At 46.8% G+C, this 21206-nt stretch overlaps 1 protein-coding gene across 3 annotated transcripts in view; it reads left to right on the top strand.

The window, feature by feature from the left end:
• The window catches only part of lmbr1 (limb development membrane protein 1), a 261948-nt gene that overhangs the window by 27080 nt on the left and 213662 nt on the right, over window positions 1-21206 (top strand). For 2 of the 3 annotated variants that reach the window (XM_085987540.1, XM_085987538.1), the window contains exon 3: window positions 19458-19520. The exons of the other annotated variant lie outside the window; for it this stretch is intronic. In XM_085987540.1, coding sequence (XP_085843666.1) covers window positions 19458-19520 — 63 coding nt within the window. The remainder of the gene's footprint in view (window positions 1-19457; window positions 19521-21206) is intronic. 3 annotated transcript variants of the gene reach the window in all.

Genomic DNA, 21206 nt, shown 5'->3' with positions numbered 1-21206 from the left:
TCTCTGCATCTACCCTGTCAAGCCCCTTCAGAATCTTATGTTCCAATAAGATCCCCTCTCATTCTTCTAAACTCCAATGAATATAGGCTCAACCTTTCTTCATAAGATAACCCCTTCAACAAGGAATCAACCTCGTGAACCTTCTCTGAACTGCCTCCAATGCAAGAATATCCTTCCTTTAAGGAGACCAAAACTATACGCAGTACTCCAGGTGAGGTCTCACCAATGCCCTGTACAGTTTCAACAGGACTTCCCTACTTTTATACTCCATTCCCTTTGCAATAAAGGCCAACATTCCATTTGCCTTCCTAATTACTTGCTGTACCTGCATGCTAACTTTTTGTGATTCATGTACAAGGACCCCCAGATCCCTCTACCTCAGCATTTTGTAATCTTTCCCCATTTAAATAATAATTTGCTTTTTTATTTTTCCTACCAAAGTGGATAACCTCGCATTTTCCCACATTAAACTCCATCTGCCAGATTTTTGCCCACTCACTTAGCCTATCTATATCCCTTTGGAGATTCTTTGCGTCTTCCACACAATTTGCTTTCCCACCTATCTTTGTATCATCAGCAAATTTAGCTGCATTACATCCGGTCCCTTCATCCAAGTCATTAATATAGATTGTAAATAGTTGAGGCCCCAGCACTGATCCCTGCGGCACCCCACTAGTTACAGTTTGCCAACCTGAAAATGACCCATATATCCCGACTCTCTGTTGTCTGTTAGTTAGCCAATCCTCTACCCATGCTAATATATTACCCCCAACCTCGTGAGCTCTTGTCTTGTGTAGTAACCTTTTATGTGGCACTTTATCAAATGCCTTCTGGAAACCCAAATACACGACATCTACTGGTTCCCCTTTATCCACCCTGCTCGTTACATCCTCAAAGAACTCCAGCAAATTTGTCAAACATGATTTCCCTTTCATAAAATTATGCTGACTCTGCTTGACTATATTATGATTTTCCAAATGTCCTGCCATCACTTCCTTAATGATGGACCCCAGCATTTTCCCAATGACAGATGTTAGGCTAATTGGTCGATAGTTGCCTACTTTCTGTCTCCCTCCTTTCTTAAATAGGGGTGTTACATTTGCGCTTTTCCAGTCCACTGGGACCTCTCCAGAATCCAGAGAATTTTGATAGATTACAACCAATGCATCCACTCTCTCTGCAGCCACCTCTTAAGACTCTAGGATGCATGCCATCGGGTCCAGGGGACTTGTCCACCTTTAGTCCCATTAGTTTGCCGAGTACTTTCTAGTGATAGTGATTGTTTTAAGTTCCCCCCCCACCCCAATAGCCCCTTGATTATCCATTATTGGGATGCTTTTCGTGTCTTCTACCGTGAAGACCGATACAAAATATTTGTTCAAGGTCTCTGCTAGTTCCCTGTTTCCCATTATGAATTCCCCAGACTCATCCTCTAGGATCATTCTTATTATTGTGTTTCGTAGCGGTTTGTTACAACTGAGTGACTTGCTAGGCCATTTCAGAGGCCAGTTAAGAGCCAACCACATTGCTATGGGTCTGGTGTCATATATAGGCCAGATCGGGTAAGGACAGCAGATTTCCTTCCCTAAAGGACATTAGTGAACCAGATGGGTTTTTACGACAATCTGATAGTTTCATTGTTACCATTACTGATACTAGCTTTTTATTCCAGATTGATTTAATTAACTGAATTTAAATTCCCCAGCTGCCGTGGTGGGATTTGAACTCGCGTCTCTGGATCATTAGTCCAGGCCTCTGGATTACTTGTGTGGTGCGAATGTAACTTACCACTTTTCAGCCTAAGCCTGGATGTTGTCCAAATCTTGCTGCAGCTCCATCTGCTGCTGAAACCCTCCTCTGTCTTCATTGCTTTCAGTTTGACATCTCGAGTACTCTTTGCTGGGCCTCTGAACTCCACGTTACACAAACTTTGTGACTTGCTTATATTATATTGTGTTTATCTATCATTCTTGTTATTCTTCATTTGTTCGTTGCGTGCTGCGTATTACAATAATGGCTGCACTTCAGAACTAATTCTTTGACTGTAAAGCACTTTGGGATCTCCTGTGGCGTCATCACCTTTTTGATATACCTATCAATTCAATCCATGAAAAGCGACGAGTTAAGATAGTAACTATAGGTTTTTATTGGCTAAATAACAGAGCCCACCCTCGTGGGTGATCGGTTCCAGCAAGGAAGAATACTAGCCAAGCAATCACCTTTATACCTGGGCAAGCAGGCGGAGCCATGGGCGGAGTCAGCTGAGGTATGCCTAGGTATAACAGCGTGTGAGGCAAGAGGTAACCTTGTGTAGTGATAACAACAGTGTAAACAATAACAGTGGTTTACCACATTCACCCCTTGTTTAAAATTGAGTCCGGCGGGGTGAAGTGTACTACTAGTTCGTGTATGTCAGTCTATCAGGAGGCCTCGTAAGCCTTTCTGACCGGCGCAGCGGCGGTGGTGCAGTATCCGATGTTAATGCTGGTGTCTGCGTGGTCGATGAAGGCCCCTGGGGTTCCGGCATGCCGCCGACAGGAGCTGGATTTGGGGGGCGTGGTGGGGGATAATGGTGGTGCCCGAGGGTGCGAGGTCTCGCAAGGAGACTGTGTCCTCCCGCCCGTCTGGGTATTCCACATAGGCATACTGGGGGTTGGCGTGTAGGAGGTTCACCCTCTCGACCAGGGGGTCCGTTTTATGGGTCCTCACGTGCTTCCGCAGCAGGACGGGCCCCGGAGAAGTCAGCCATGTTGGTAGCGAGGTTCCCGTAGTCGACTTCCTGGGGAAAACGAACATTTACTCATGAGGGGTGGTGTTAATGGCAGTACAAAGCAGTGACCGGATGGAATGGAGCGCTGCTGGGAGGACTTCCTGCCAGCGAGAGGTTGGGAGGCCCTTAGACTTTAGGGCTAAGAGGACGGCCTTCCAAACTGTCGCGTTCTCTCTTTCCACCTGGCCGTTCCCCCGGGGGTTGTAGCTGGTGGTCCTGCTCGCAGCAATACCTCTCGCGAGCAGGAACTGGCGAAGTTCCTCGCTCATGAAGGATGAGCCCCGGTCGCTATGTATATAGTTCGGGAACCCGAACAAGGCGAAGAGGTCGTTCAGGCATTTGATGACCGTGGTACTGGGCAGGGGAAGGCAAAGGGGAAACGGGAGTACTCGTCAATAATGTTGAGGAAGTACACATTACGGTCAGAGGACGGGAGGGGCCCCTTAAAATCGATGCTCAAGCGCTCGAAGGGGCGGGTGGCCTTGATCAGGCTTGCTCTGTCCGGCCTATAGAAATGCGGTTTGCATTCGGCACAGACTTGGCAGTTCCTGGTCATGGTCCTGACCTCCTCGATGGAGTAGGGCAGGTTGCGGGCCTTAATGAAGTGGTAAAGTCTAGTGACCCCGGGGTGGCAGAGGTCGTTGTGGAGGGTCCGCAGTCTATCAACTTGCGCGTTGGCGCATGTACCTTGCGATAGAGCATCTGGGGGCTCGTTGAGTTTACCAGGCCTGTACAAGATATCGTACTCGTAGGTGGAGAGCTCAATTCTCCACCTCAAGATCTTGTCGTTCTTGATTTTGCCCCTCAGCTTGTTATTAAACATAAAAGCAACCGAACGCTGTTCGGTGAGGAGGGTAAATCGTTTGCCTGCCAGGTAATGCCGCCAGCGTCGTACCGCTTCCACAATCGCCTGGGCCTCCTTCTCGACAGAAGAGTGTCGGATCTCAGGGCCCTGGAGGGTCCTTGAGAAGAAGGCCACAGGTCTCCCCGCCTGGTTAAGGGTTGCAGCTAGGGCGAAGTCGGATGCATCGCTCTCCACTTGGAAAGGGATGGACTCATCCACTGCGTGCATTGTGGCCTTCGCAATGTCTCCTTTTATGAGGGAGAAGGCTGCGCATGCTTCTGCTGTCAGGGGGAAGGAGGTGGACTTCATGAGGGGTCTGGCATTGGGCACCCATTGGGCATAGTAAGCGAAGAGCCCCAGGGTTCTCTTCAGTGCCTTTTGACAGTGGGGAAGGGGAAGCTTCATGAGGGGGCGCATTCTTTCGGGGTCGGGGCCGATGACTCCGTTCTCTACTACGCAGCCGAGGATGGCAAGGCGCGAGGTGTTAAACATACATTTCTCCTTATTGTAAGTGAGATTCAGCCGTTGGGCCGTACGGAGGAATTTCTCCAGATTAACATCGTGGTCCTGCTGGTCGTGGCCGCAGATGGTGACGTTATCTAGATAAGGAAACGTGGCCTGCAGCGCGTTCTGGTCAACCATCCGGTCCATCTCCCTTTGGAAGACCGAAACCCCGTTGGTGACGCCGAAGGGAACCCTAAGGAAGTGGTAGAGGCGGCCATTCGTCTCGAAGGCGGTATACTGGCGGTCCTCAGGGCGGATAGGGAGTTGGTGATAGGCCGACTTAAGCTCGATGGTGGAGAATACCCGGTACTGTGCAATCTGGTTGACCATGTCAGATATGCGGGGAAGGGGGTATGCGTCCAGCTGGGTGTACCGATTTATGGTTTGGCTGTAGTCAATGACCAGGCGGTTTTTATTGCCGGTCTTAACGACTACGACCTGGGCACGTCAGGGGCTGGTGCTCCCCTCGATGATGCCCTCCTTCAGGAGACGCTGCACCTCAGAGCTAATAAAAGCTCTGTCCCCGGCGCTGTACCGCCTGCTCTTGGTAGCGACGGGTTTACAGTCGCGGGTGAGGTTAGTGAACAAGGAGGGGGGCGGGACTTTGAGAGTGGAGAGGCCGCAGGTGGTATGCGGCGGGCGGTTTAAAAACTGCTGGTTGTAGACTGTGAGTGGGGGGAGGGGTCCACCGTATGCCAAAGTGGCACTTTGGAGGTGGCATTGGAAATCCAGCCCTAGTAGGACGGCAGCGCAGAGCTGGGGCAGGACGAGAAGTTTAAAGTTTTTATATTCCGTGCCCCTAACCGACAGGGTCACCACACAGTATCCGCTGACGTCTGTTGAATGGGACTTCGACGCTATCGAGATCCGATGGCGCGTTGGCCGGACAGTGAGGGAGTAGCAGCGCACCGTGTCTGGGTGAATAAAACTCTCCGTGCTCCCGCTGTCGAACAGGCAGGTCGTGGCGTGGCCGTTTACCTCGATGTCCATCATGGACCTGGACAGATGATGCGGGAGAGCTTGGTCAAGCGTGACGGAGGCCAGTGTATGGCTGAGTGAGCTGCTGTCGTCGGCAGGTGAGGCGGTGGTCGGGCCTGGAGACAACATGGCGGCCGAGTGCGGCGAGCAAAATGGCAGGGAAGATGGCCGCCCCCACGACTCACATGAGGCACTGCTGGCGTCTGTGGCCTTGATCAAAGATGGCCGCCCCATGACTCACATGAGGCACTGCTGGCGTCTGTGGCCTTGATCAAAGATGGCCGCCCCCCACAACTCACATGAGGCACTGCTGGCGTCTGTGGCTTTCCCTCTGCAGGCGTTCGCGAAGTGGCCTTTTTTTCTGCAGCCGGAGCAGGTCGCGTTCCTTGCAGGGCAGCACGCCCTTTGATGTCTCGCCTGGCCACAGAAATAGCAGCTGGCGGCCCGATCGCGGGGCTCCGCTGCCGCAGCAGGTCCCGGGGGTGGCGGTCCCGATCGATTCCGGGACACCGACGCCGTAGTAGGTCCCAGGGGCGGCGGTGCGAGGGGTATTGCGGCCGGAGTCGGGCCCGAGTCCCACGGTCGCGCAGCACTGTACCCGGAGTACGCCTCGAGGTCCCGATGGGCCACTTCCAGGGAACGAGCGAGGGCTGTAGCTGCTTTCAAGTCGAGGTCCTTTGATTCAAGCAGTCTTTGCCGTGAGTAGTCGGACCGAAGGCCTTTCACGAAGGCATCATGGATATTTCCTTCAGCATGTTGTGCAGCCGATACAGCTTTAAAGTCACAGTCCCTGCCGAGTGTTTGTAGCGCCTGTAAAAATTCATCTACAGACTCTCCTGGCTGTTGCGAGCGGGATCTTAGGAGATGTCTGGCATACATTGAATTTACTGGGCTCCGGTACTGCTCTTTTAGCAGGTCGAGGGCCTCCTCGTATGTAGCAAGGTCCCGGATGAGTGCAAATACTTTAGGGCTCACCTGGGCGGTCAGAACTCTTAGTTTGTCGGCTTCCGATGGCACGCCGGAGGCTACCAGGTAGGATTCAAAGCAGCTCAGCCAGTGGTCGAAGTCGAGGGCTGAATTCGCTGCCTGTGGATTTAGATCCAGGTACGGCGGTCGGAGGGCTCGCAGCCAAGTCGGCTGCTGGGGCTGGTCAGTCATTTCAAAATTTAGCCAATAAAATTGATATACCTATCAATTCATTCCATGAAAAGCGACGAGTTAAGATAGTAACTATAGGTTTTTATTGGCTAAATAACAGAGCCCACCCTCGTGGGTGATCGGTTCCAGCAAGGAAGAATACTAGCCAAGCAATCACCTTTATACCTGGGCAAGCAGGCGGAGCCATGGGCGGAGTTAGCTGAGGTATGCCTAGGTATAACAGCGTGCGAGGCAAGAGGTACTTGTGTAGTGATAACAACAGTGTAAACAATAACAGTGGTTTACCACACTTTTATAAATGCATGTCTCTTTCTTTCTATCCAACTCTTTACCCATCAGTTCTTCGTTTCTTGCCTACAGCAATGAGACCTAGCTGGTCAAAATTACCAATGCTATACTGCGTGACTGTGGTCCTGGTGCATTATCTGTCCTCATTGTCTTCAACATCTGGAGCTTTCAACATGGTTCAACACCTTCCTCACTGCATATCCTTTTTAGTCTGGCGTTATGGTACCGTCCTCTCATTCCTACCTGTTTCATATTAGATAGCACGACTTCTCCATTCGTTTTCCTTCCGTGATCTTACGGTTACCTTCAGTATGCCCAAGGTTCAATCTTTGCTCCGTTTTGCTTCTTGCCTGTATACTGCCTCGCAACAACAATATCGCTAAGCAAGGGGCAGCTTCAGTATACATGCTGACAGTGTTCAGCTTCTCTCTCTGCTAGTCTACTCCATTTCATCATTAGCTGAGCCATCTGACATTTTCGTGTGTGAGCCAGAACTTTCTCCAGCTCAATACTAACAAGACTAAATCCATTCTGTTCTGTTTCCACCAGAAACTTTATACGTTGTACACTGATTTGTGGTGTTCTTGTGCAGGCGGAACCCAAAGGTGTGCAATCTCTGTGTCCTGTTTGACTTGTCTGAGCCTCAACCCCTGCATCCAGTCCATTAGCAGGACTGCTATATACACCTCTGAAATATTGTCCCGATCATCCCCACTGCTGCTGAAACCCTGCTTTATTTCTTCATTGCTTTCAGTTTGACTTCTTCAGTACTCTTCGCTGGGCCTCTGAACTCCACTTTACACAAACTCTGCGACTTGCTTTTATTATATTGTGCTTATCTATCATACTTGTTCTTGTTTGTTTTCATTTGTTCCCTATGCACTGTCAAGTTGATGGCCTTGAGGGCAGCTACTATATTAGTGCTGAAAACTAGTATTCTGTAAGTCTGAGTATGAAATCTGGAGCTGGTGTTAGGAAGAGGCCTGCGAACATGCAAACCTGGCTGCCCTGTTAATTGAGCAAGAGACCCAAAAATTGGGCTTTAAACACCTGAAATAGGGAGAACACTCAAAAATTGGGGAAAATCAGGCTGCTGTTGATAGGGAAAGTCTGTGAATGGGCACGGCCGTCCGAGGTGCCCTGTTTATTTGGCACAAACCCGAAAAAATGGCCAATGTCTACAACTACATCGTGATGGCTAACAATTTATCTAGAAGTCTTTACATACGGATTTTCATTCTAAATGTTTGCATACGCATGCCGGACATCCCAAGGAAACTGATATTGAATTTGGGACAGGGAATCACCAAAATGAATGTAAGCAAATTAATGTTAATCAAGAAAATAATGGCATTAAAGAGTGACACATCCCCAGGGCCAGATGGTTTTCATTCCAGGGTTTAAGGAAGTAGGTGAGGACATTGCACCGAAGTTCTCTCGATTTCAGGAACCGTTCTTTTAGATTGGAAAATTGCACATGTCACTGCTATTTAAGAAAGGTGAGAGAGAGAAACCAGGGAATTATAGACCAGTTAGCCTAACATCTGTTGTCGGGAAATTACTAGAGTCTACAATTAAGGACAGAGTGACTGAACACCTTGAAAATTTTCAGCTGATCAGGGAGAGCCAAGATGGATTTGTAATGGGTAGGTCATGATTGAATTTTCTGAAGAAGTGACTAAAGTGGTGGAAAGGGGAATTTCTGTGGATGTTATTTATATGGACTTCCAGTTAAGACTGTTAACTTAAGTTGAAGCTCATGGAATTGAAGGCAATTTATTGACCTGGTTAGGAGATTGGCTAAGCGGTAGGAGACAGAGGGTAGGAATAATGGGCAGGTACTATGATTAGCAGGATGTGACTAGTGGTGTCCCGCAAGGATCTGTGTTGGGGCCTCAACTATTCACCATATTTATTAACAACTTGGATGCTGGGTTAGAAAGCCACAAAACCAAGTTTGCCAATGACACAAAGATAGGTGGCATTGTAAGCAGTGTAGATGGAAACATAAAATTACAGAGATATTAATAGGCTAAGTGGGAAAAACTGTGGCAAATGGATTTCAATATAGGCTAGTGTGAGGTCATCCAATTTGAACCTAAAAAGGGTAGATCAGCGTACTTTCTAAATGGTGAAAAGCTAGAAGCAGTGGAGATCCAAAGAGACTTTGGACAGGTACAAAAAATAATCAAAAAGTCTAATGAGATGCTGGCCTTTATGTCTAGAGGACTAGAATACAAGGGGTTAAAAGTCCTGCTACAGCTGTACAAAGCCCTAGTTGGACCATACTTGGAGTACTCTTCCGTTCTGGGCACCACACCTTGGGGAGGATATATTGACCTTGGAGGGAGTGCAGCATAGATTTACTGGAATGATACCTGGACTCCAAGGGTTAAATTACAAGGAGAGATTACACAAACTAAAGTTTATTCTGTGGCATTTAGAAGATTAAAGGATGATTTGATCAAAGTTTTCAAGATATTAAAGGGAACTGATAGGATAGATAGAGAGAAACTATTTCTGTTGGTTGGGGAATCTAGGATTAGGGGACATAGCCCAAAAATTAGAGCCAGGCTTTTCAGGAGTTAAGTTAAGAAACACTTCTACACGCAAAGGGTTATAGAAGTTTGGTGCTCTCTTCCGCAAATGACAGTTGATGTTGGGTCAGTTGTTAATTTTAAATCTGGGTGATAGATTTCTGTTAACCAAAGGTATTAAGAGATAATGGAGTTGGCCACGGATCAGCCATGATCTCATTGAATGGCAGAACAGGCTCGAGGGGCTAAATGGCCTACTTCTGTTCCTATATGTAGTTTCAATCGTAAATATCAACATAGAAAGCATGACTCGGTTGTGATAATGGAAGTAAGGTTTGTGGACAAAAAGTGTGTGTGCCAAATGTAACATTTTTTTTTAAAAGATAGATATTTGAGAGGTGGTTGGTCACTTCAAATGTGTCTTGTTGGAATTGGCTGAATGTAGAGATATACATATTTAGAAAGCTGAGCCACTGGTATTCTTGTGTAAATATGTTTTGAGGGCAACTCCTTAAAAGACAGGCATAACACAAGATAACAGCACCATGCAACTGCTTGCTTTTTGCTGAAAGTAATCAAGTGAGGCAATTATTTCACACACAAGGTAAAATCTGTCAGATTGCAAGTGTGAGAAGTGGGTTAGTTTGATCCGGCAATAGAGCTGGGCTAGTAAACTTAAATTTGCTGACGGCATTGGAGGAATGAGGTCCTGACCAAGTACCTCTTCTGTTTTAAATTCTGTGAAAGTTAGACCATCTTACACAGGTGTGAAAGCTGCATTTTTAAAATTCCCTTTATCGTTAGGAAATATTTGGAAAAACTTGAGCTGGTTGTTTCTGTCAGGGAGAGGTTCTGTAAGGTTGTTTGTGGCAGGATGTTTGATTAACCACCCAATGCCCTATCAGATATATCTTGCATTATGTGTCTCAGCTCACCAGTTTTTCTTACATCACATTAGTTTATTTACGAATGGTCTTGTGTATCCATGGGCCGTTACAATTCTCCTTTCGTACATAATAGCGCGTGCGCAAGCCTTAGTACTACTTCTTCTTAGGCAGTCCCTCGGAACCAAGGATGACTTGCTTCCACATTAAAAATGAGTTCTCAGGTGACTGATGAGTCCAATGCGGGACCTACAGTCTCTGTTACAGATGGGGCAGATGGTGGTTGAACGGGTGGGTGGGGTGCTTAGGTTGATGTGCGCTCCTTCCGCTGTTTGTGCTTGGCTTCCGCTTGCTCCCGGCGAAGAGACTTTGTGTTCGGCGCCTTCCCGGATGCTTCTCCTCCACTTTGTGCGGTCTTGGGCCAGGGATTCCCAGGTGTCGGTGGGGATGTTACACTTTTTCAAGGAGGCTGAGGGTGTCCTTGAAGCGTTTCCTCTGCCCACCTGGGGCTCTCTTGGCGTGCCGGAGCTCCGAGTAGAGCGCTTGTTTTGGGAGTCTCGTATTGGGCATGCGGACGATGTGACCCGTCCATCGGAGCTGATTGAGCGTGGTCAAAGCTTCGATGCTGGGGATGTTGGCCTGAGCGAGAACAGTGACGTTGGTGCGCCTATCCTGCTAATGGATTTGCAGGATCTTGCGGAGGCAGCGTTGGCGGTACCTCTCCAGTGCTTTGAGGTGCCTGCTGTACATGGTCCATGTCTCTGAGGCATACAGCAGGGCGGGTATTACTACTGCTCTGTAGACCATGAGCTTGGTGCCGGGTTTGAGGTCCTGGTCTTCAAACACCCCCTTCCTCAGGCGACCGAAGGCTGCACTCACACACTGAAGGCGGTGTTGGACTACAATCAGTAGAGGAAGCCAAGTGTTGTGCCTGTTGATCTATTTGTATCCGAGGAGGGAACACCAGATGAGTTTTTTAAAGAAGTGAAGGCTGATATATTGAGCATAGCTGCTGCTAATCTGTTGTCATTAATGGGAGTGGGCCTGATATGAATGGAGTTCCTTGTGAGGTTCTGTGTTAATACTATTACTGTTCAATATCGATTGGGGCACTATTGGAGCTATTTATAAATTTGCAGATGAAACAAAAATATGTTTGTGATTCAGGCCAAATCAGTAGGCTTGGTAACCAACCAATAACCTGATTTGCAGGCTGATTTCAGATGTTCGTGAAATGGGCCCTTGTCTGGCTGATATCCTGCATTTGGGTTTGGACATTCCAGGCATGTTTATACTATGCAATAGTACCCACTCAGGGTAACCGATCAAGAAATAGACTTGTAAAAATTGTTGGTAACCCATTAAAGTTGTACAAGTAGTGTCCGGTAGCTATAGGGAAGGCAAATAGGGTTTTAGGTTGTATTGCTAGGACCATTAATTATAAAATGAAGAACACTAATTTGGCTGTATCATGCTTTAGTATACATGCACTTGGTGTACTGTGTCCAGTTTTGGTCCCTGCACAAAGCTAAAGATATTGTGCCTCTGGAGAACATGGGGAGGAGGAGCTGAGGAGAAACCACTGACTCATTTTTAATCCCCCTTCCATTAGCTTTCTGTAAAATGGTCTTGGGTATTCTCTCTCAATTTAACTCATTTATAATTCCATATAGTTTAGATACTAGGGGATTCTTCATACATGCAAAATATTTCAGGGCTGTTATGGTAAACTGTTAATTTTACCACAACGCACTTTTTTGTGTCAGTAGCTAACCAAGAAAATTAACTACTGAAGATTAATTTAAAAATCTCGAAGAGCAGCATATGAGTTCTGAACACCTTTAGTCATTGTAAGGCCTAACTAATCACTGCCAATATTAGATTGTACAAAACAACAACAGCTGCCATTAGTATAGCACCTTTTAACATCGTAAAACGTCCCAGGGTGCATCAGACAAAATTTGACACTGAGCCAAAGAAGGTGACATAAGGGCAGGTGACCAAATGCTTGGTCAGAGGTTAGTTTTAAGGAGTATCTTAAAGGAGGAGAGAGAGGTGGAGACATGTAGATGTTTAGGGAGGTAATTCCAGAGCTTAGCACCTGGACAGCTGAAGGCACAGCCCTAAGGCTAGAGAACAAACGGGAAACTGTTGAACCTCCGTCGCCTCCAGTCCAGATCCAAGGTCGTCCCATCTTCTGTCATCGAATTACAGTATGCAGACGACGCTTGTGTTTGCGCACACTCGGAGGTCGAACTCCAAACCATCGTCAACAACTTCACTGAAGCGTACAAGAGCATGGGCCTTGCACTAAACATCCATAAGATAAAGGTCCTCTACCAACCTGCCCTCGCCACACAGTACTGCCCACCGATTATCAAAATCCATGACAATGCCTTGGGCAACGTGGACCACTTTCCATATCTCTGGAGCCTACTGTCAACAAGGGCAGACATCGATGACTAAGTCCAACACCGCCTTCAGTGTGCCAGTGCAGCCTTCGGTCGCCTGAGGAAGAGTGTTTGAAGACCAGGACCTCAAACCCAGCACCAGGCTCATGGTCTACAGAGCAGTAGTAATTCCCGCCCTCCTGTATGCTTCAAAGACATGGACCATATACAGCAGGCACCTCAAAGCACTGGAGAGGTACCACCAACGCTGCCTCCGCAAGATCCTGTGAATCCATTGGCAGGATTGGCGCACCAGCATCGAAGCTTTGACCACGCTCGATCAGCTCCGATGGATGGGCCTCATTGCCCGCATGCCCGATACGACACTCCCAAAACAAGTGCTCTACTCGGAGCTCCGACACGGCAAGAGAGCCCCAGGTGGGCAGAGGAAACGCTTCAAGGAGATCCTCCTTGACGAAGTGCAACATCCCCACCGACACCTGGGAATCCCTGGCCCAAGACTGCACAAAGTGGAGGAGAAGCATCTGGGAAGGCGCCGACCACCTCGAGTCTCTTCGCCGGGAGCAAGCGCAAACAGCGGACGGAGTGCACATCAACCCAAGCACCCCACCCACCCGCCCCTTCAACCACCGTCTGCCCCACCTGCAACAGAGAATGTAGGTCCTGCATTGGACTAGTCAGTCAGCTGAGAACTCATTTTTAGTGTGCCAGCAAGTCATCCTCAGTTCTGAGGAACTACTTAAGAAGAAGGAGGCTAGAGAAGGTTTCAGCGATAGGGAGGGGCGAGGCCATGAAGGTATCTGAACACGAGAATAGGAATTTTTGGCGTTGGTGAACCGGGAGCCAGTGTAGGCCAGCGAGCACAGGGGTGATGAATGAACAAGACTTGATGCGAGTTAGAATATGGGCAGTAGAGTTTTGTATGAATTTAAGTTTATGGAGGGTGGAAGATGGAATGTGGTTCAGGAGAGCATTGGCAATAGTTGAGGCTGGAGGTAACAAAAGCATGCATGAGGGTTTCAGATCATTTAGGCTGAGGCAGGGGCAAACACGTGCGATATTATGGAGGTGGAAGTAGGCGGTCTTGGTGATGGAAAGGATATGGCGTTGGAAGCTCAGCTCAGGGTCAAATACGACGCTGAAGTTGCGAACAGTCTGGTTCAGCCGAAGATGGTGGCCAAGGAGGGGGATGGAATCAATGGCTAGGGAACGGAGTTTGTGGTGGGGGGAGAAGACAATGGCTTCGGTCATCCCAATGTTTAATTGCAGGAAATTTTTGCTCAACCAGGACTGGATGTCTGACTAGAACAAAAGAACAATACCGGATTCAATCCTCAATTCAGAACCAGTGACAGCAAACATTAATCATCATTTGTTTCCAAGAGAGTCTGCACAGAATAACTCATTACCAATCCAAGACAAGTAAGCCAAAACACGTACAAAAAAAGTACCAAGGTTAAAGGAAATGAACACTGCATCACACAGGCATACTAATGTGAAATAGAAGACTATCTGCACTGGACAATTTTATTGAAACCTGGAAGCTGAAGAACTTTTGTATTAATTTAAATGTGCATATGATCTGATTGACAGCCATGCCCTGAGAAAAGGGGGAAATAAATATAAGCATGAGAGAACACGTGTCCAGGGAGTTCAGGCTTTTACCTCAAATATTGAGAGTATGCTGGATGGATAGCAGCTTATTTAGTTTGTACTTCGGGCACCTCTATTTGTGAATCAGAAGAAGTGGTTCCATGTAAGACTTGTAGACCGTTTACATATAAACAGCACAGCACAGAAACAGGTAATTCGGCCCAACTGTTCTAGGCCAGTGTTAATGCTCCACACGAGCCTCCTCCCACCCTACTTCATCTACCCTATCAGGATAACCTTATATTCCTATCAGGATAACCTTGTATTCCTTTCTACCTCGTGTTTATCTAGCTTCCCTTTTAAATGCATCTGTGATTTGCCTCAGCTACTCCTTGTGGTAGCGAGTTCTGCATTCTAACCACTCTCTGGGTAAAGAGGGCAGTAGACAGAAGGCTGGAAACTATAGACCGGTTAGCCTAACATCTGTGGTAGGTAAAATTTTGGAGTCCATTATTAAGGAGACAGTAACAGGACATTTGGATAATCATAATTTAATAGGACAAAGTCAGCATGGTTTTATGAAGGGGAAGTCATGTTTGACAAATTTGCTGGAGTTCTTTGAGGAAGTAACATATAGGGTGGATAAAGGGGAACCAGTGGACATAGTGTATTTAGACTTCCAAAAGGCATTTGACAAGGTGCCACACAAAAGATTATTGCTTAAGATAAAAAATCACGGGATTGGGGGTAATATTCTGGCATGGATAGAGGATTGGCTATCTAACAGAAGGCAGAGAGTTGGGATAAATGGTTCATTCTCAGACTGGCAATCAGTAACGAGTGGTGTTCCGCAGGGGTCAGTGCTGGGTCCCCAACTCTTTACAATCTATATTAACGATTTGGAGGAGAGGACCGAGTGTAACATATCAAAGTTTGCAGATGATACTAAGATGGGAGGGAAAGTAGTGAGTGAGGAGGACATAAACCTGCAAGGGGACATAGACAGGCTAAGTAAGTGGGCAGAGATTTGGCAGATGGAATACAATACTGGAAAGTGTGAGGTTATGCACTTTGGCAGGAAAAATCGTAGAGCAAGTTATTATCTTAATGGCAAGAAACTGGAAAGTACTGTAGTACAAAGGGATCTGGGGGTCCTGGTGCACGAAACTCAAAAGGTTAGTATGCAGGTGCAGCAAGTGATCAAGAAGGCCAATGGAATGTTGGCTTTCATTGCTAGGGGGATAGAATATAAAAATAGGGAGGTATTGCTTCAGTTGTATAAGGTATTGGTGAGACCGCACCTGGAATACTGCGTACAGTTTTGGTGTCCATACTTAAGAAAGGACATACTTGCTCTCGAGTCAGTACAAAGAAGGTTCACTCGGTTAATCCCGGGGATGAGGGGATGGACATATGAGGAGAGGTTGAGTAGATTGGGACTCTACTCATTGGAGTTCAGAAGAATGAGAGGCGATCTTATTGAAACATATAAGATTGTGAAGGGGTTGGATCGGGTGGATGCGGGGAGGATGTTCCCGATGATGGGTGAAACTAGAACTAGGGGGCATAGTCTTAGAATAAGGGGCTGCTCTTTCAAAACTGAGATGAGGAGGAACTACTTCACTCAGAGGGTGGTAGGTCCATGGAATATGCTGCCCCAAAAAGCTGTAGAAGCTACAGCATTCCGTAAATTTAAAACAGAAATAGACAGTTTCCTAGAAGTAAAGGGAATTAAGGGTTACGGGGAGCGGGCAGGAATTTGGACATGAGTCTAGGTTCGGATCGGTCATGGCCCTGTGGGTAGCGGAGCGGGCCCAGGGGCCGTGTAGCCTGATCCTGCTCCTATTTCGTGTGTCTAATTCTGTTAGATTCAGGAGATGGTTCTGTGATAGTGGATTGGCGGTTAGGATCAGATCAGCCATGATCTTATTGAATGGTGGAGCAGGCTCGAGGGGCCGATTGGCCTACCCCTGCTCCTATTTCTTATGTTCTTATGTTAGAAGTTTCTCCTGAATTCCCTATTGGATATGTTGGTGACTATCTTATTTATGCCCCTAATTTTGGTCTCCCCCCACAAGTGGAAACATCTTCTCTATGTTGACCCTATCCAACCCTTTCATAACTTTAAGGACCTCGACCAGGGCAACCCTCAATCTTTTTTCTAGAGAAAAGAGCCTCGGTCTGTTCAGTCATTCCTGATAGGTATGGAATTATAGAATGATATAGCACAGAAGGAGGCCATTCGATCCATCATGCCTGTGCCGGCTCTTCTGAAAGAGCTATCCAGTTAGTCCCATTCCCCTGCTCTTTCCCCATAGCCCAGCAAATTTTTCCTTTTCAAATATTTATCCAACTCCCTTTTTGAAAGTTATTATTGAATCTGCTTCCACCACCCTTTCAGGGATTGCATTCCAGATCATAACAGCTCATTGTGTAAATAAAAATGTTTTCCTCATGTCGCCTCTGATTCTTTTGCCAATTACCTTAAATCTGTGTCCTCTGGTTGCTGACCCACCCATCTGCCACTGGAAACAGTGTCTCCTTATTTATTCTATCAAGACCTGTCATGATTTTGAACACCACTATCAAATCCCCCCTTAACCGTCTCTGCTCTAAGGAGAATATGTAACTGAGGGAGATTAGAGAGATAGGGAGGGGCGAGGCCATGGAGGGATTTGAAAACAAGGGTGAGCATTTTGAAATCGAGGCGCTGCTTAACCGGGAGCCAATGTAGGTCAGCGAGCACAGGGGTGCTGGGCGAACGGGACTTGGTGCGAGGTAGGACACTGGCAGCCGAGTTTTGGATGACCTCAAATTTACGTAGGGTAGAATGTGGGAGGCCAGCCAGGCGTGCATTGGAATTGTCAAGTCTAGAGGTAACAAAGGCATGGATGAGGGTTTCAGCAGCGGATTAGCTGAGGCAAGGGCGGAGACGGGCGATGTTACGGAAGCGGTCTTTGTTATGCTGCGCATATGTGCTCTGGAGCTCATTTCAGGGTCAAATATGACACCAAGGTTGCGAACAGTGTGGTTCAGCCTCCGATAGATGTAAGGGAGAGGGATGGAGTCAGTGGCTAGGGAACGGAGTTTGTTGTGGGGACCGAAAACAATGGCTTCGATTTTCCCAATATTTAATTGGAGAAAATTTCTACTCATCCAGAACTGGATGTCGGACAAGCAGTCTGACAATTTAGACACCGTGGAGGGGTCAAGAGAAGAAGTAGTGAGGTAGAGCTGGGTGTCGTCCGCGTACATGTGGAAACTGGCGCTTTCGTGACGTGTTTTCGGATGATGTCGCCAACAGGCAACATGTAGATGAGAAATAGGAGGGGGCCAAGGATAGATCCTTGGGGGAGACCAGAGGTAACGATGCGGGAGCGGGAAGAGAAGCCATTGCCGGTGATTCTCTGGTTACGATTAGATAGATAATGGAATCAGACGAATGCAGTCCCACCCAGCTGGACAACGGTGGAGATGCTGCAGACAAGTGAAGAAGGACGAGGAGGGATAGTTTACCTTAGTCACAGTCACAAAGGAGGTCATTTGTGACTTTGAGAGCCGTTTTGGTACTGTGACAAGGGCGGTAACCTGATTGGAGTAATTCAAACATGGAATTGCGGGAAAGATGGGCACGGATTTGGGAGGCGACAACGCGTTCGAGGCATAGAATATAAGAGCAGGGAGGTTATGATGGAGCTGTACAAAACGCTAGTTAGGCCGCAGCTGGAATACTGTGTGCATTTCTGGTCGCCACACTATAGGAGGGATGTGATTGCACTGGAGAGGGTGCAGAGGAGATTCACCAGGATGTTACCTGGGTTGGAGCACTTCAGCTATGAAGAGAGACTGGACAGGCTGGGGTTGTTTTCCTTAAAGCAGAGAAGGCTGAGGGGGGACCTGATTGAGGTGTACAAAATTATGAGGGGCATAGATAGGGTAGTTAGAAAGGAACTTTTCCCCTTAGTAGAGGAGTCAATAACCAGGGGGCATGGTTTCAAGGTAAGGGGCAGGAGGTTTAGAGGGGATTGGAGGGAAAACTTTTTCACCCAGAGGGTGGTTGGAATCTGGAACTCGATGCCTGAAAGAGGGTGGTAGAGGCAGGAACCCTCAACATTCAAGAAGCATTTAGATGAGCACTTGAAACGCCACAGCATACAAGGCTACGGACCAAGTGCTGGAAAATGGGATTAGAATAGACAGGGCTTGATGGCCGGTGTGGACATGATGGGCCGAAGGGCCTCTTTCTGTGCTGTGTAACTCTATGACTATGACTAAGTTTGGGCTAGGGGAAGGAAGGGAAGTGGCAGAGGCAGCTGAACGGATCGTCTCAATCTTGGAGACAAAGAAGTCCATGAGCTCTTCACACTATTTATCGGAGGTGAGGGTGGAAGAGACAGGGGAGAGGGGTTTAAGATGGTTAGCAGTAGAGAATAGGAGTGGGGTTTATCTTTGCATTCCAGAATGATTCTGGAATAGTGAGAAATTTTGGCAGACGAGAGCAGGGCCCGATAGTGTTTTATGTGGTCCAGCCAGATCTGGTGGTGAATGGCTCAACCAGTTGTCTGCCAAATCCGTTCGAGTCTCCCTCTAGAAATAAACCCTAGTGCTTGGTTTGCTTTTTTTTATGGCCTTGTTAACCTGTGCCGCTACTTTGTGATCCCTTTGTTCCTCTACCCCACCCAGACTCTCACTCTCCAAGGAATAAGTGATCTCCCTATTCTTCCTACCAAATGCAATACCTCACATTTATCTGTGTTGATATTCATTTTGCCAATTATATGCCCATTCTGCAAGTTTATTAATGTCCTCTTGTAATTTGTTGCAGTGCTCCTCAGTATTGACTATCCCCCTCCCCCGTCATCCCCCCCCCCCCCCCACCAAATTTGGTGTCATCTGCAAATTTAGAAATTATGTTTTTGATTCCAAAGTCTAAATTGTGAACAACAGTGGTCCCAGCACTGATCTTTGTGGAACACCACTTCCCACCTTCTGCCACTGTGAATAGCTACCCTTTACCCCTACTATCTGCTTTCTGTCTTGATGCCAGCTAGCTATCCATTCTGCTACTTGTCCCCTGACTCCGCATTCTCTGACCTTATTCATTAGTCTATTATGTGGTACCTTATCAAAGGCTTTTTGAATATCTAGATAAATTACATCAAGTGCATTACCCTTGTCTATTCTCTCTGTTACCTCTTCAAAAAATTCAATGAGGTTGGTCAAACAAGATTTTCTCTTTTGAAATCCATGCTGACTATTCATTATTATATTTGTGGCTACTAGATGTTCTATTTTCCCCTTTTAGTAGGGATTCCCTTATTTTTCCTACCACCGATGTTAAGCTGACTGGTCTATAGTTCACTGGACAAGTTCTGTCTCCCTTCTTAAATATAAGTATTATTATGTTCGCTATCCGCCAGTCCTTTGGCACGACACTTTTTAATGAATTATTAAATATGCTTAGTAATGCCTCTGCTATCTCTTCCCTAGATTCTTTTGAAATGCGTGGATGTAATCCGTCGGAACCAGCGTTTTTTTCCTCTTTTGAGTTTGGTTAGTTTATTTAATGTATCTCCTATTTTTATTTTAAATGCATTTATTTCATAACTCGATGCCTACCTGTTCTATCTCCCTGGTAAATACTGAAGCAAAGTAATCATTTATTATTTCTGCCATCTCTTTATTGCTGTTTGTGGTATTATTCTGTCCATCCCTTAGTGGCCCTATTGCCATCCTGCCCTTCCTTTTTTTATTGATGTGCCTGTAAAATATTTTACTGTTTTGTTTTATGCTTCTTGATAATTTAATTTCATAGTTCCTCTGTGCCTTCCTAATTGTTTTTTGGACTCCGCTCCTAATCTCTTTGTATTCTCCCTTTATCATGCTCTCCCCTGCTGTCCATGTACTTAATGTGTGCCTCTTTCTTTACCCTCAGTTTTTCCCATATGGCTTTATTCATCCATGGTGTCCCATTCGTGTTTAGTTTATTTTTTTTTTAGTGGAATATATTTTTCCTGGACTCTGTTGAACACTTTTAAATGTTTCCCATTGTTTGTCAATAACTGTCGTCCATTTTATTTTCCCAAGTTCTGTTCTCAGCCCCTCAAAATCAGCTTTTCGCCAATCTATTACCCTGGTCTTGTGTTGGTGAGGTGAGGCCGATAGGCGAGGGTGATGCCCAGGTATTTTGGGTGGGGTTCATGGCTAAGTCGCCTTCTGCAGAAGGAGTTCTTTCCTGGCGGTGGTGTTGTTCAGATGGAACGCCGACACAACTGTCTTCTCTGGATTGGGGCAGAGCTGCCAGGTCCGGAAGTAGCATTCCAGTAGGCGCAGGTTGCTCGTGAGCGTCTTGCTTGCTTCCTCTAGCTTTGATGCTTGCATCAGCAGTGCCATGTCATCGGCATAGGCTAAGTTCCGGGATTTGGTGCAGGGCATGTCTGCCGTGTAGCTGTTGAAAAAGGCCGGTGCGAGCACCGACCCCCTGTGGCAGACCATTGTTGAGCGCCTTTGTTCGGCTGGTCTTGTCACCCAAGATAGACGCGGAACTTACGGTTGCTCGTTAGGGTGTCGATAAGCCTGAGAGCCTTGTGGCATTTAATGATTATTGAAATATCAAAATGCGCAGTGGCCCCAACACCGACCCCTGGGGGACACCACCACACACTTCCCTCCAGTCTGAAAAAACAACCGTTCACCACTACTCTTTGCTTTCTGTCCCTTAGCCAATTTTGTATTTATGTAGCCACTGCCCCTTTGAGCCCATGGGCTAACAAATCTATTATGTGGTACTTTATCAAATGCCTTTTGGAAGTCCATATACACATCAACTGCACTACTCCGATCCATCTTCTCTGTGACTCCCGTCAACTTTGTATAACCTCTCAGTTCTGGTATCATCCTTGTAAATCTTTTTTGCACTTTCTCCAGTGCTTCTATGTCTTTATAATAATGTGGAGACCAGAACTGTGTACAGTATTCACACAAGTTATACAAGCTTAATATAACTTCTCTGCTTTTCAATTCTATCCCTCTAGAAATGGTTTATTTGCTTTATTTATGGCTTTTGTGTATCTGTACCCCTAGATTCCTTTGCTCCTCTACCCCATTTACACTCTTATTTTCCATGGAGTATGGTGCCTCCATATTCTTCCTCCCAAAATACACCACCTGACACTTATCTATTTTAAAATTAATTTGCCATTTACACACCCATTCTGCAGGTTTATTAATGTTGTCTTG

The sequence above is a fragment of the Somniosus microcephalus genome, chromosome 5, assembly GCF_052327205.1.
Source record: "Somniosus microcephalus isolate GS21.2 chromosome 5, FLI_Smic_1.0, whole genome shotgun sequence".
NCBI classification, from domain to species: Eukaryota; Metazoa; Chordata; class Chondrichthyes; order Squaliformes; family Somniosidae; genus Somniosus; species Somniosus microcephalus.
Note: the sequence above shows the minus strand (reverse complement) of the source record. Positions and strands in the feature narration are given on the sequence as shown.